Below are 16,687 nucleotides of genomic sequence, written 5' to 3'. Positions count from 1 at the left end.
CTACAAGAGTAGCTTAACCAACAGAGGAAAATATTTTCAAATTTATTTTTTTTTTAAATTTTTTTGGTGGTAAATTTCTATTTGCTACCGTAGAACCACTTTTGTGCGCAATGAGACGACTTGGTCGGCCGTTTTAAGGCCATAATTCGTGCCAAAAGTAGCCAATTCAAACAACTCAAACTGATTCTAAAATTCGATGTTATTCCGAGATTTTTTGCTTTTTGTCAATAAAATTAATTTAAAATTTACATAGAATAATGGATTTCATATTCCACGAATGAATAGTTTCCTTAGCTTTTAGATATCTGTTTTATTTTTTCCATACCCAATAAAGTGACACTTTTCTACATTATGGTCTATTACAGGGTCTGTATATACGCCTGTCAAATACAACTGTAGATATTTAAAAGTGACTCTTCCCAATACTTACTGTCAAATTGCTAATTGGATTAGTTCGGTATATTTGTGGTTGTCTAGGTCAATGATTTTGATTTTGAAACATACACATGCTCATCTCCCAGTAGGGCAAAAATACGTTGTGAAGATACTACAAGAACACCTGATAAAGCAAACAGTAATCATGCGATATGAAACCAGTTTTATTTGAAAGTTTTACTAATTATTACATTGTGTGTAATTTGAAACCTAAATTTACTCCCGAAACTTCTTTTGATACACAGACGCGTCTAGATAGCTCATGCAAATGTTGAATGTACTAAAAGAAAACAGGCATAATGACTACTAATGATTTATTGCATTGAAATTGGCCTTTGTGAGGCCTAATCTCTAAGTTTAGAAGTCAATGACAATCGACTTAAAACCAATCACTATGAAAAAAAAAACTTTTAAAAATTGGCAAAGCCTTAATTAATTCCTAAGGAAGGCCTTAGGAATTTTCCAACTGGGCCCCTAATCGATAGACACATACAAACATTTAAATTACAACGAAAGCCAGTTTTTGGCTATGTTTGCTAAGTATTGTGGCTATCATTATTAGTGTATACGCATTGAGATAGCCAGAATGTTACTGGTCATGTTGATGCTGATGTTCAGTCGTTTCAGCTAATCCTTTGAATTGAAATCTGCGGTTTATGTGTGTTTGAGTTTATGGGCCAATGAAAATCGAATATCAATCTCCGCAGCATATGGGCATGATTTCAAAATTAGTTAGGATTTATCAAACAAGTGGTAGATTAGCTAATTACAATGATGTCTTCATCAATTAAGTCGCATTTATAATTTTGCGTTATCGCATTTAATGCCCAGCAAAAAAAGCGTAGCCATAAACTATAAAAATGTTCTTTTTGGAGCGGGAAATGGTGCAAAATTCGCTCACACTGAAAGAAGAGTTTTCTTCTCTCAGGAACGAAATTTTATACAAGCAAATGAAAAGTATTAAAGACAATCGTTGAATCGTTTGTCATCAATTCGGACATATTTGCTCTTAATGAAAAGGGAATTTCGTTTGTCTAAAATTTCGTTCCGGAGGAAAGTATTTTTTCTTTGGGCGCAGAACCAATGAATTTTATATGGGCTTGTCATAGGGCATCCGCAGCATTGATTTCGCATTAGCTCTTCGGATGTGAAGCTACTTCGGCATTTTCGATTTCATTTCAAAATGATGTGAAACTTGAAATAAATAAATTTTGTTTTTGGTTTTTCGAATTTTATCACAAAATGTTTCTAATTTTTTTCGAATTTAATGTCTTTAATGTCGACTTTTTATCCCAGTCGAAAATACTCGATGAAAGGAAAATGGTATTTTCTGGATTTTGCTAGATTGGTTGCCGTACTTTTTTTATGAGCCGCTATAATTTTAACACCAAATTCGGTGAAAAAAGTAAACTGACATTTTTGGACTTTTGAGTGTGAAGATGAAATTTTTCTGACGTAATATATTCTTGGCCGAGTCAAGAGGTACAACTTTTCTGAAGACTGCACAACAAAAAACTTCAAAACATTTTTCCAGCTTGACCATGTGAAAAATAGCAGAAAATTTCAAAAAAATTCTCAAAATTGAATTTGGCTTTCGCCACACTAGGCTCATAAAAAACGAATGGCAACCAATCAAGCAAAATTCAGAAATTACTTTTCTCCTCTCATCGAATACTTTCGGCTGGTATTAGATTTTTATACCCTGCGCCACACTGTGGAACAGGGTATTATAAGTTAGTGCATATGTTTGTAACACCCTGAAGGAGACGAGATAGACACATGGTGTCTTTGGCAATAATGCTCGGGGTGGTTCCCTGAGTCGATATAACCATGTCCGTCTGTCCGTCTGTCAGTCCGTCCGTCTGTCTGTGAACACATTTTTGTGATCAAAGTCTAGGTCGCAATTTAAGTCCAATCGCCTTCAAATTTGGCACATGTTCCTAATTTGGGTCAGAATAGAACGCTATTGATTTTGGAAGAAATCGGTTCAGATTTAGATATAGCTCCCATATATATGTTTTTCTGATTTCTACAAAAATGGTCAAAATACTAACATTTTCCTTGTAAAATCGCCACTGCTTAGTCGAAAAGTTGTAAAAATAACTAATTTTCCTAAATCGAGCTACATGAGTAGCTCGATAAAGCCAAACGGGCTGAATCGTATTGACATGAGCAAACGGTTTGTCCTGATACTGGATCTGTCATAATGGGCCTGCCATTTTCACAACAACCACCTGTGCTATTGGCACCTCCAATCATGGATGAGCCAGTGGTGATCGTAAGATTTCCGCTTGCTTGAGAGGCATCTGCATTATTGCCACTTGCAACAGTCAGCGCAGAACCAGCAGCTGATTGTGGCGGCACACTTCCCGCATTATTTGTAGATGTTTGTGACATAGCTCCATCACTTAAGGGACCATTGGCCGCCGATGATGTGGACGAAGAGGAAGAACAGCCTGAGGGACTTAATGAGTTTTCATGTGATCCCCCCGACAATGGTGAGGGTGCATTATGTGACATAATTGATGATGTTTGGCCAATATTACTGCCACCGCCACCACCAACTTCTAATACATATATATCGAGTGATAAATCATAAATAAACTTTTGCTACGTTTCCTTAAAGTTGCTTCAGATTTAAATGTTTCCCACATTTTTTTACTAAAATTGTATTCCACCCTAGTGCATTAGCCAACTTAAATTTGGAGTCTATAGATTTTGTAAAAGTCTATCAAATTCTGTCCAAATCGAGTGATATTTAAATGTATGTATTTGGGACAAACCTTTATATATAGCCCCAAAGACATTTGACGGATGTGATATGGTATCGAAAATTTAGATCTACAAAGTGGTGCAGGGTATAATATAGTCGGCCCCGCCCGACTTTAGACTTTCCTTACTTGTTTTTTACTAACATTGTGCAGCGCATTAGCCGATTTAAATTTTAACGCAAGAAATTTTTTTAGAAGTCAAAAAAATTGGGAATATAAACCCTTATATATAGAACTCAACAAACTTAAAGGATTTGAGATGATACCGAAAATGTGGATCCAAAAAGTGGTGCAGGGTATAAAATAATCGGCTCCGCCCGACTTTATATTTTCCCTACTTGTTGTTATTGGGTATTAGAGATATTCGCCTACTAAGCCTGGCAATATCGCAGATGAAAATAACGAAATGTCATATGGGGGATTAATAGAATGCCTTCAATAGAATTTTACAGGTGAATAACATAGGATTTATTTTTTATACACAAAACCTAATTTTGAAATTACTTCTACCGTGGAAAGGTTGGACTAAACAAATGAGAATGAGAAACTAATTTAATAAGATTAGCAATTGCAATTAATTGGATCAATTAATTTCCTGATTGAATCAGCAAACAACTTTTCATGTGAGTGCTGATAAACTTACCAATGGTGTATAGAACGCTGAACTATCCACTCCGATACTGGGGTAGGGATTCTGTTCGGTTGAAGGATATGCCGTACCATAAACACCCACACCAGCTGCTGGCATACGTGAGTAGCTCGATAAAGCCAAACGGGCTGAATCGTATTGACATGAGCAAACGGTTTGTCCTGATACTGGATCTGTCATAATGGGCCTGCCATTTTCACAACAACCACCTGTGCTATTGGCACCTCCAATCATGGATGAGCCAGTGGTGATCGTAAGATTTCCGCTTGCTTGAGAGGCATCTGCATTATTGCCACTTGCAACAGTCAGCGCAGAACCAGCAGCTGATTGTGGCGGCACACTTCCCGCATTATTTGTAGATGTTTGTGACATAGCTCCAGGGCTTAAGGGACCATTGGCCGCCGATGATGTGGACGAAGAGGAAGAACCGCCAGAGGGACTTAATGAGTTTTCATGTGATCCCCCCGACAATGGTGAGGGTGCATTATGTGACATAATTGATGATGTTTGGCCAATATTACTGCCACCGCCACCACCAACCCCGCTGCCAAGTAACTGCAAACATAAATGGAAGAAAAGACGTTAACACCAAACTCTCTCAGAATTATATATGTATATGGATCATTTTGTGTTTGTGTATATGTGCGTGTGTGTGTGTGTTTTTTTGTAATAAAGAAATACTACAGGGACAAAGCAAAAGGCGGAAATTTTCAAACAGGTATCTTTTTGGTACTCCAGCAAACGGTGTGAGTATCTAAACTTGGTCAAGTATGTTTACCTTCACAAACCTAAAGGGAACGAACGAACGACCGACCTAAAGGCCATGCAAACAAAAGAAATGGACCGCATCGGCCAAACAAAAACAAAAGTCCCAATTCATGTTGGGTTACCTATATCAAGCAACCCTCTTTGTGTTTGGCTTGCCAAGAAAGAGGTTTTTTGATGTCCGTCCTTTCATGGATCTATGTTATGGTCAATGAGGTTCGTCTCTGAAGTCAGTCTTTCCATCTGTTTTCTGTTGACCGAATGTTTTGGTCTTTCATTCTCTCTTTTATTTTTGTTTCGGTCCTTTGGCCCTCGTTTTCGTTTTAAAAGTCATTGAAGCAGATTAAGACGATAACTCCAAATGTCAAAATATTTTATTGGCTTTGGCGCAATTTGCGATCCGTTCCATCTATTTTCACTTCATTAATTTTCAATTTATCACTCGTCCAGATTTCTGATTGTGAAGTGTTCAGTTAGTGAACGAGTGTTTGTGTGTGTGTGTGTGGATGAGTGCGTATATCACCGTGTGCGCAATCGCATAAGACCTTTTTATAAGATTACGTACAAAGGGATATGTATGGATGGATCAAGGGAATCTTTGATGGTATGTTGTTGTTCTCTTCCAAATCCCCCGTTTTACTCTACTGGTCCGTTTTATTATTTTTTCTTTTTTTTATCCAAAAATTTGCCATTTAGTTTTTGATTTAAATGTCTTCAAGGATTTCTTGGAAAAGGGGTTATATTTTTAAGAAGAGTTTTGGGTTTTCGAATTTTAAGGAAAATAAATACCTCAAGATTGTATTTTGTTGGAGGCCTGCTTTAAAAAGCTCTTAATAATTTATTAACTGCATTATCCAGTTCGTTTAGAATATCTGTAGATAAGATTTCCATATAGAACAAAGATGGGATAAAATTTCCACGGACTCAGGATCTTGCTTATATTTGATACCAATGATATGTAAGCCTACTCAAATTTGCTATCAATAATGCTTTTCAGGTGCAGACAAAGTTTAGCAAATATTCATACAAATATTGTCTTAAGCACATAGATTTAATGGTTTTCAATTACAGTTTCATTTTTACCCCCATCACTATATGATAGGGGAGTATTTATGCAAAAACTACAAATATTCTTGATCAGGTGAAATTCCAAAAAAAATCTATAGTTTTCAGTCTACCCATCTATTTGTTTATATTAGGCTGCAACGAGGATACTGTCCCAAAATGAAGGTTTGTTGTCACTGGACCAGATCATCTTATTCACATATAAGGTAAGAATGACTTCTTTTAAGCCGAAATGCGTATTTAAGATTTTTTCATCGTACTCCTGAGAAAAATATCCCAGCAAAAAAAGCGTCCCCAAATAAGTAGTGGAAATGTTATTTTTGGATCCGGAAGATAGGCAAAATTGTCGCCGAAGCGATGAATTTAACATGGGCCTCACTTCTTAAAGTGAGATCCGAATTCAGTGTTTTGAATGTAAATTAAAAAAATTTGTGATATTTTGCCAAATAAATAATTTTTATATCTTTTTACGATTTTTGATGCATTCTAATGCGTGTTGTAAACGTTTGACCCCAAATATTTCCTAAAATTCGCAAATTTTCCAGAATGGATTTAGCAAAACCAATTGAATCGATTGTAATAACACTTGCCGTTGGCAAAGTATAGTTTTTTTTTTCATTGTATTCTAAATTGCAAGTTAGTCATTATGCTACATACATAAAAAATATACGTTTTGTCTTCAATCACGAAATTAATTGATCCAACTAATATTTAATTGAAATGTCTTCAATCACAGAAATGATAGTATCACTCACCAAAGTCAATAAAAAATTATTTATACAATTAATTTTTGTGATCGATTTTTCTTTCAATTAAACATTTTTTTATTAAATATTTTTTTTACCCTAAACCACATAGTGGTCAGGGTATAATAACTTTGATCTGCCAAAAACTGTGCCTACCAGAAATATTGACTTTAGATCCCATAAAATATATACCGATCGACTCAGCATCATCTCCTGAGTCGATCTAGCGCTTGGTGTCCCTCCGTCCGTCCATCCGTCCGTCCATGTATTTGTTGTTCGCAGTATTCCGGTCGCAATTATTAACCGATTTTTGTATGTGGCGTTTTTTTTGGTACAAGGACGTACGCTATTGAATTTGGAAAAAATCGGATCAAATTTAGATATAGCTCCCATATATATGTATCGCCCGATTTTCACAAATTTGGCCATAAGTCTCTTATTTATCAACCGATCTGACTCAAAGTCGGCCAAATCTAATTTTCTATAGTACTTACTATATGGGCAAAAAATCATCCAAATCGGTTCAGATTTAGGTATAGCTCCCATATATATGTATCGCCCGATTTTCAGAAATTTGCCCCTTATAACCTTATTTTTTCTGCTTTACTCACTTGTTTTAATTCAATTTTAATTTTAATTTGAAACATTTTGGTGTTATTTTATTCTGAGTAAAAAGACAGATTAAATAGCTATATAAGTCTTTGAATGGTTTATATAGAGGAGTCTATATAACCCGATCTAGGGATCAGTTTATATGGGGGCTATATATACTTGTGGACCAGTATGGACCAAATTTTGTATGGTTGTAAGATAATATACCAACATCGTGTACAAAAATTTCAACCGGATTCGATGAAAATTACTCTTCAAGTGCCTTCGGAAGTTAAATATGGTGATCGATTAATTATGGATCAATTTTTGCATTATTGTTGGAGGGAAATATCAACATCACGCACCAAATTTCAACCGGATCGGATAAATTTGCTCTTCAAGAGCTTCGGAAGTCACCAGAATTAAAGAGAGGGGATAATCCACCGCTGAAAAACTTATTAATGTTCCATGAACAAGCTAACCATTGCCTAAAAGTAGTCCTATATCGCCCATTTCAATAACAACAATTTTGCCAAGTTTCAAGTCGAAAGCTTGTTTCGTTCGGAAGTTAGCGTGATATCAAAAGACGTATAGGCGGACGGACACCGCAACATCGGCTCAGAATTTCACCAATACCCGGAATACGAGTATATATACTTTATTGGGTATGAGATCACTATTGCGATGTGTTACAAGCTGTCTAAAAATTAATGAATAGATTGATTGAAAAGCTAAAGAGTGAAATTAATGAAACAATTTTTTCAGTTTTTTCATCATACAAATGATTTTCCAAGTCATGACTTCTAAGGCAACGAAAAGAAACCGAAAACGGAGTACTTCCGTTCTACCACAAGACCACTTTCAATTAATTGGAGGTGATACAAATTTGAAGTGGTGTTCCGGATTTTAAGTTGGAGGTTTAAAGTAATTTTTTGGAAGCTGTTTATATTGCTGGGTAATGAGAAGTGATTCGACAAATGATTTTTCTAATCTGTTTTATTTCCTTAAAGAATATTTCTTACAACCACAAGAAAACTTTGTTTGTGTAAAATATTGTTCGTGAGAAAAAATCTCTTCTTTCAAGGTAGAAGAAGCGTATGCTGAAAATGAATCATGTTTTGTTTTTACTGGCTACAGCCATCATATGAATCGATCAACAAGTTTGGCATCTTGAAGGCAAACACAACTTATTTTTAATCCAATTGGACTCAAAATTCAAATCTAACTTTGCCCTATGTCTTCAGACTATTTTCTAAAGTTGTCTTCTATTTGTCAATTTCTTAAGACACTTGAGAACTAATACAACAAAAATAAGATTTTTAAAACAATGATTAGCCATATATATATACTTGGAAAATGAGATTTAACCCAATAAACAAAAACTCCAACTTAAACAGGCATACGGTCAAAAACCAAAATATGCAAATTATACAATGATGACACAAAAGAAACCTTAAGATTTTATTTTTGTTCTTTTTAAATTTTCATTCCCATTAAACAAAAAAAAAAAAAAATGTGCAGATTACTACACCTATCATATTACACATATGCATGCTAAAAGTTGGTCTGTTGCTTTTGTTTTTTGTTGTTGGCTCTGAAATCATGGTTACTGCGATTTAAACATGAAATTTATGATCAAAATGGCATTTTTGTCATTTGTGAGAATTTGAGGAGTTATATTTCACAGAGCAAAATACTAAAGACCGGAAGTTGAAATTTATTTGCTTTTGTTGTGAACCATCTTGCAGTGTATGTTGCAGTAGCACCTAATATTTATTTTGGCAGACATAACATTACAATAAATCTAATCCTAATTAAAAATGATAACCGTATAAGCAAATTATGCTTACTTGACGAGCAGAAATGTCACCACATAATGGGGCTGTCTGATGTAGAAATTCATCTGAAGGCCAGGAAATAATAATGGTAATCTACCGTGTATTTGGTTGGAGATTCTGAGATGAAACTACCTTTGGTGCAATTTATGGCCATCATAGATGTGGCTTCGCGGTATTTTGGTCTACTCCGGGCGAAGGACCGTCTTCGAAACTTGGGTATTTTTTAGTTCCAATCTTACTCTTTAAAAATGCCCCAATTGCAAAAGTCCAACGGATCGAGTTCCGCCGGTTTTGGTAGCCATTGTGTGGTAGAAATGAAAGGAGGTAGCTCCTTCTTGGTTAACGTGTGCTGAAGCTGAAATATTTGCCTTCAATACTTTAGGACAATTTATCGATAATATTTGGCATTTACTTGGACCCCCAGGTCGATGAAACAAGCGGGGAGCCACATTACCATCGGCGGCGCTTCTGGTAGCCAAAGGTGTAAAATTTTAGCTGACCTGACCCCTTTGACAAGTAAACGCGATCATTTTTTTTATTCACAACTCAGCAAAAAAGCGTCGCTAAAAAAGTAGTGAAGATGTTCTTTTTGGATCCGGGAGTGGTGAAAAAATTAATGCAGAAGCGATGAATTTAACATGGGCTTGTCATAGAACGGATGTCCACCATTTCATACCACATTACCATCGGCGGCGCTTCTGGTAGCCAAAGGTGTAAATTTTTAGCTGACCTGACCCCTTTGACAAGTAAATTCGATCATTTTGTTTATTCACAACTCAGCAAAAAAGCGTTGCTAAAAAAGTAGTGAAGATGTTCTTTTTGGATCCGAGAGTGGTGAAAAAATTAACGCAGAAGCGATGAATTTAACATGGGCTTGTCATAGAACGGATGTCCACCATTTCAATGCACTAGAATTGTATCACTTCTTAAGGTGTGATCCGAATTCACTGTTTGAGAAGTGAATTAAAAAAGTTTGTGATATTTTGCCAAATAAATAAATTTTATAATTTGTAATGCATTCTAACGCTTGTGTGAAACGTTTGAACACAAATATTTTTCTTGCCGTCTGCAATGTCCACCACAGATGGAGTAGCATTAAGAAAGTCTAACGAATATTTTAAGACTTTTCATGGCCAAAGAGAAACGAAAGGCGTCCATGAAATCGTGAACGTCTATGGACGAAATCGTGACCATTCCGTTTTTATACACTAAACCACGTAGTGGTCAGGGTATAAAAAGTTTGATCTGCCAAAAAATATTGATTTTAGACCCCATAAAATATATACCGATCGACTCAGAATCACCTCCTGAGTCGATCTAGCGCTTGGTGTCCGTCCGTCCGTCGGTGCATGTATTTGTTGTTCACAGGATTCCGGTCGCAATTTTTAACCGATTTTGATGAAATTTGGTACAGGGTGTTGTTTTGGCACAAGGACGAATGCTATTGAATTTGGATCAAATTCGGATCAAATTTAGATATAGCTCCCATATATATGTATCGCCCGATTTTGACAAATGGGGTTCATGTTGCACTTTTTTGCTAACCGATCGTCGTCAAAGTAATCTTTTGCATCACCATTTAAGTCTGCAAAATTTTATCGAAATCGGTTCAGATTTAGATATAGCTCCCATATATATGCATCGCTCAATTTGCCCAAATTTAACCATGATACTCTTATTTATTAACCAATGTTACTCAAATTTCAAATTTTGATATACTAGCCGATCGTATTTAGACTTACACGTAGCTCTTACAAAATAATATTGCCCGATTTTTACAAATTTGGATTTATTATCCACAACTAATTGAGCGATTCCCTCTTTTTTTAATAATGGACTCAATATTACTAGCATACTACCTCTGTAGGTTCAAAATCAACGATAGCTCGTAATATCGGACATTTCTGTTCGGCTTGTGACAAGACTATCATAAACATGTACCCCTTTATGTTCTTAAATATGAAAATGCAGTTTATCACCCAAACCTATACCATTGATACGCCACAAACAATGTCTACCAATTCAGTAGGGATGGTTTAGGGTATGATATAGTCGGCCCCGTCCGACTTTCTACATTACTCACTTGTTATTTTTCGTAAACGTTTCCTTTTCATTTTGTTACCGTGCGTTCACAATTTTGGAATGTAATTGTTTCTATTAGTTTTCTATCTACACTGTTTCTTTTCGACCCAACAAAGCAAATAATAATAATACGAAGGATACATTTAAGAAGCAATTTTCTTTTAAATTTGAGTTTTGTGTCAAATTTTAGTTTTTAGAATTATTAAATTTAAGAGCGATTTCAATAATATTGGAAATTTGTTCTAAATGATTTAAGACAAATTGACCTCAGATCGTTAGAAATGTTTCCATCGTTTCTATCCCAATTTAAATTCGAATTTTCTAAGTCAAAAGGCAAAACGATCAAACGTTTTTTGGACTTTTGCTCAAGCAAATAAACTGTGTTCCATAGAAATGTGTTTTATATCCCAAGAAAAACTCTCTTTTTATACCCTCCATCATAGGATGGGGGTATATTAACTTTGTCATTCCGTTTGTAACACATCGAAATATTGCTCTAAGACCCCATAAAGTATATATATTCTGGGTCGTGGTGAAATTCTGAGTCGATTTAAGCATGTCCGTCCGTCCGTCTGTTGAAATCACCCTAACTTCCGAACGAAACAAGCTATCGACTTGAAACTTGGCACAAGTAGTTGTTATTGATGTAGGTCGGATGGTATTGCAAATGGGCTATATCGGTCCACTTTTACGTATAGCCCCCATATAAACGGACCCCCAAATTTGGCTTGCGAGGCCTCTAAGAGAATCAAATTTCATCCGATCCGGCTGAAATTTGGTACATGGTGTTAGTATATGGTCTCTAACAACCATGCAAAAATTGGTCCACATCGGTCAATAATTATATATAGCACCCATATAAACCGATCCCAGATTTGGCTTGTGAAGCCTCTAAGAGAAGCATATTTCATCCGATCCGGCTGAAATTTGGTACATGGTCTTGGTATATGGTCTCTAACAATCATGCAAAAATTGGTCCACATCGGTCCATAATTATATATAGCCCCCATATAAACCGATCCCCCGATTTGGCTTGCGGAGCCTCAAAGAGAAACAAATTTCATCCGATGGTATATGGTGGTATATGGTCTCTAACAACCATGCAAAAATTGGTTCACATCGGCAAATAATTATATATAGACCCCATATAAACCGATCTCCAGATTTGGCTTGCGAAGCCTCAAAGAGGAGCAAATTTCATCCGATCCGCCTGAAATTTGGTACATGATATTGGTATATGGTCTCTAACAACCTTGCAAAAATTGGTCCACATCGGTTCATTCTTATATATATAGCCCCATATAAACCGATCCCCAGATTTGGCTTGCGAAGTCTCCAAGCGAAGCAAATTTCATCCAATCCGGTTGTAATTTGGAACGTGGTGTTAGATCTTTAACAACCGTGCCAGAATTGGTCCATATCGGTCCATAATTACCCAGCAAAAAAATTTGGAAGTTCTTCCAAAGGCACAACTTTAAAAGCACTTCCAGAAGATGTACTCCCACTGATGATCTTTATTTTAACTACCCAGGAAGTTCTTTTAATTCAATTTTTTATAACATGCTTTTCATACTTTTAATGGGTAATTTTAACTTTTTTTGTTTCAAATAGGTTGCAAACAGAGTAAGAATTCATAAAATGGTACAAATCATTTAAATTTTGTCGAAAAAAATACTAAATCCAATCTGAAAAAATTTTCAATTTTTGAAAATATTTGAAGTCAAACGGTTCCGACAATCGTTAGAATCTATTAAAAATTATAAAAAATTATAAAAATTATTTGTTTGACAAAATATCACAGAATTTTTTAATTTACATCCAAAACATTGCATTCGGATCACACCTAAAAAAGTGAGGCAAATTCAGTGCAACGACTGTTGAAATGGAGGACTTCCGTCCTATGACAAGCCCATGTTAAATTCATCGCTTCTGCGTCAAATTTGCACCACTTCCGGATCCAAAAAGAACATTTTCATTACTTTTTTGGCGACGCTTTTTTTGTTGGGTATATATAGCCCCCATATAAAACATTCTCCAGATTTGACCTCCGGAGCCTCTTGGAGGAGCAAAATTCATCCGATCCGGTTCAAATTAGGAAAGTGGTGTTAGTATATGGTCGCTAACAACCATACCAAAATTGGTCCTATCACACAAAAATTGGTCTATATCGGTTCATAATCATGGTTGCCACTAGAGCCAAAAATAATCTACCAAAATTTTATTTCTATAGAAAATTTTGTCAAAATTTTATTTCTAGAGAAAATTTTGTTAAAATTTTATTCGGTTCATAATAAAATTTTTATCATTGTCAAAATTTTATTTCTATAGAAAATTTTGTCAAAATTTTATTTAAATAGAAAATTTTGTTCAAATTTTATTCGGTTCATAATCATGGTTGTTACTCGAGCCAAAAATAACCTACCAAGATTTTATTTCTATAGAAAATTTTGTAAAAGTTTATTTCTATAGAAAATTTTGTTAAAATTTTATTTCTGTAGAAATTTTTGTCAAAATTTTCTTTCTGTAGAAATTTTTGTCAAAATTTTCTTTCTATAGAAAATTTTGTCAAAATTTTTATTTTTATAGAAAATTTTGTGAAAATTTTATTTCTATAGAAAATTTTGTTAAAATTTTATTTCTGTAGAAAATTTTGTCAAAATTTTATGTCTACTTTGTCAAACTGAATTATATACGTATTGGATCGATCTTTTTTGATTTAATATATACCACGTATGGACTTACATACAATTTAGAAGATGGTGTTAGGAGGTTATAAGATACCTTGTCATCGGCAAGCGTTACCGCAACTTAAGTAATTCGATTGTGGATGGCAGTGTTTAGATGAAGTTTCTACGCAATCCATGGTGGAGGGTACATAAGATTCGGCCTGGCCGAACTTACGGCCGTATATACTTGTTTATTTTAAGAACAAGAAATCTTTGTACCCAAGACAATATGTTTTTTAGTGTATTAGTTTCCTATGTATTTATGTGCTTCAGTTTTTTTCGCCAGATTTTCGCTATCAAAAGTGCCATAACTTTTTCCTTTGATATCACAAACTGCGATAATTTCCTCTTGGCAAATATAAAGAGAGAGGCACGAGTCACCCCAAAAACATGCAACGAAAACAAGGACAACTCCCATGGTAGACAGTATAAAAAACAAAAAAAAAACGCCATAAACCAAAGAATTATGATACAAAAAATATGCTCCACACAGTAAACACTGGCGGAATCAGTGATCGAACAAAAAAAAAATTCGAATGGTCAATATTGAAAAGACCACTAAACTTGGTAAAGTTGCGTGCTGATAATAACCCCAAAAGGCAGAAGTCTCAACTAGAGGATAAAAAAGTTTTTCCTCTACAGCTGTTCCATTATGTGTGGACAAGAGAATTTTATTTATATTCGTTGGAAAGTTTCCTCTTTTTGAAAGTTGCCAAAGGTCTGCTACCATGGGATTTTTTGTTGTTGTTGTATGTTTTTGCTTCTTCTGATATAAAAACGTTATGAGTAGCTTGTAGGTTGTTTTGGTTTGGAGATTTCACTGCTATCATGTGCCTTCCCCTTTGCTATCTAAATTGCTGTTGTATGGGGCTGTTGAATCAATAAAAATAAAATATTTATATTGCCACTTGTTGATGGTAACAATAATAAGAGATTTCCATTATCCCCCCACACAAACACACGCACCAACAATATGTTTCCGTTTCCCATTTTACCAAAAGGGAGACAAATGATCGGGGGGTGTTGAATGTTCATGAATGAATACGTTTTTTGTTGGGCTTGTTTGGGGAGTTAATATTTGTCAGAGATTTCATAAATATTTGCCTTGTTCCCAATCTCCTTGAGAGATTAGCATTAATTCCTATTATTATTTCATAAAAGGTGTCGATATGATTGCCGCTCCTTTGCTTTGGTTAAATATTGTTTGTTTTGTTTGCTTCCCTTCCAGTGGTGGGTTTTCAAACACTTAACGGGTAGTTATTTGTGCGATTATTCGATTATATTTATTATGATTTTTATTCATACTTTTAGGCACCAGTGGGTTTTTATATCAATTTGGCTTTGCTTTATAATCTCTGTATTTTGAATGGGATTTCCTTTAGGGTACAATTCAACACCATATTGGTGATATGGACGAGGGAAGGCAACAAAATCGATCCACTCGATTCGAATTGAATTGAATAATGGACTATGAAATGTATGCGCATAACTGAATGTTCATTAGCTAGAGAATGCGTGCTTATGTGTGCATGTTGGCTTTTTATAACTTTATAAACGTTTACGATCGATAACAATTAAATTATTTAATAGCAATATTGATTGAGTCAAGGATGGGGGAGGCAAACATTCAAATGTTTTATATATTAAGCAATTCTATGATATATGATTGATTTGGTGTAGGAAATAGTAAACATAAATGTAATAAAAGATTTTAGGGGAAGGTCCCCTAAGGATTTAACTGTTGATTTCAAGACCAAGGCGCGATTTCTTCTAACTCTTTCACTAGCGAATTAAAGCGAATGTTAAAAATTTTAATTTTTCGTTTTTTACTTGTGTTAAAAAACATTTTAATGTTGAGGACCTACCTCAATTAGATGCACTCAAAAAAATTTGAACTCTCTATTTCACCAAAGCCAATTTAATTTTGTTTTAGTTCATGGAATTATTATGTTTGGAGAAAGTTTCCTTTACTCTAAAAACTTTTTGCATACGTTAATTAAATTAACTAAAAAACGGGGGGGGGGGGGGGGGGGGGGAAATATTTCTCACAAAATAGTTTATTATTTCTTTAAATTTGTAAATTTTACTACAAATGCGCCTATCATGAACTTCCCAGCAAAAAAAGCGTCGCCAAACAAAGTAATGAAAATGTTCTTTTTGGATCCGGAAGTGGTGCAAAATTGACTCAGAAGAAATGAATTTAACATAGGCTTGTCATAGGACGGAAGTCCTCCATTTCAACAGCCGTTGCACTGAATTTGCATCACTTCTTTAGGTGTGATCCAAATTCAATGTTTTGTATGTAAATTGAAAAATTCTGTGATATTTTGTCAAATAAATAATTTTTATAATTTTTTTATAATTTTATAATTTAACGCTTGTCGGAATCGTTTGACCTCAAATATTTTCAAAAATGCACAATTTTTTCAGATTGGATTTAGCATTTTTTTTTTCGACAAACTTTAAATGATTTGTATCATTTTATGAATTCTTACTCTGTTTTTAACATATTTGAAGTGCAAAAATTTTAAATTACCCATTAAAAGTATGAAAAAAACAAGTTATAAAAAAATTGAATTAAAATAACTTCCTGGGTAGTTAAAATAAAGAACTTCATTGGGAGTGCATCTTCTGGAAGTGCTTTTAAAGTTGGGCCTTTGGAAGAACTTCCAAATTTTTTTGCTGGGTTCGTATGTTATGTCACTAAAGACATTCTTGCAATTTTGAACTCCAATTATTTCCTTCAAACTACAAAATTTTCTTTAACAAGTGAAAAAAATTAATTATGTCTAATAAATTTTCTTGAATTTGTCGAAAAATATTTACTTATTTTTGTGATATCGGCGTGATGGCAGCCAGTTTGTAATACTGTTAAGTTAAAATTTTCTAAAAATATTCAAAATTTTCTAAAAGTAACCGAAAGTTTTCTTCCTGGTGGGTTCACTGTTTTTTCAGTGTGAAAAGCCATATGAGTTTGTTCTGAAAATTTGATTCTTGAATTATAACCAAATGGTCTTAG

General features: G+C 34.6%; 1 protein-coding gene across 1 annotated transcript in view; it reads right to left on the bottom strand.

Annotated features, from left to right (window-relative positions):
• Positions 1-16,687, bottom strand: part of LOC142236250 (homeobox protein caupolican-like) — a 59,351-nt gene that overhangs the window by 17,998 nt on the left and 24,666 nt on the right. The window contains exon 2 of the mRNA XM_075307520.1: positions 3,850-4,410. Coding sequence (XP_075163635.1) covers positions 3,850-4,410 — 561 coding nt within the window. The remainder of the gene's footprint in view (positions 1-3,849; positions 4,411-16,687) is intronic.

The sequence above is a fragment of the Haematobia irritans genome, chromosome 4, assembly GCF_050003625.1.
Source record: "Haematobia irritans isolate KBUSLIRL chromosome 4, ASM5000362v1, whole genome shotgun sequence".
Lineage (NCBI taxonomy): Eukaryota > Metazoa > Arthropoda > Insecta > Diptera > Muscidae > Haematobia > Haematobia irritans.
The sequence above is the reverse complement of the archived record's forward strand: the minus strand, read 5'-3'. Positions and strand labels throughout refer to the sequence as shown.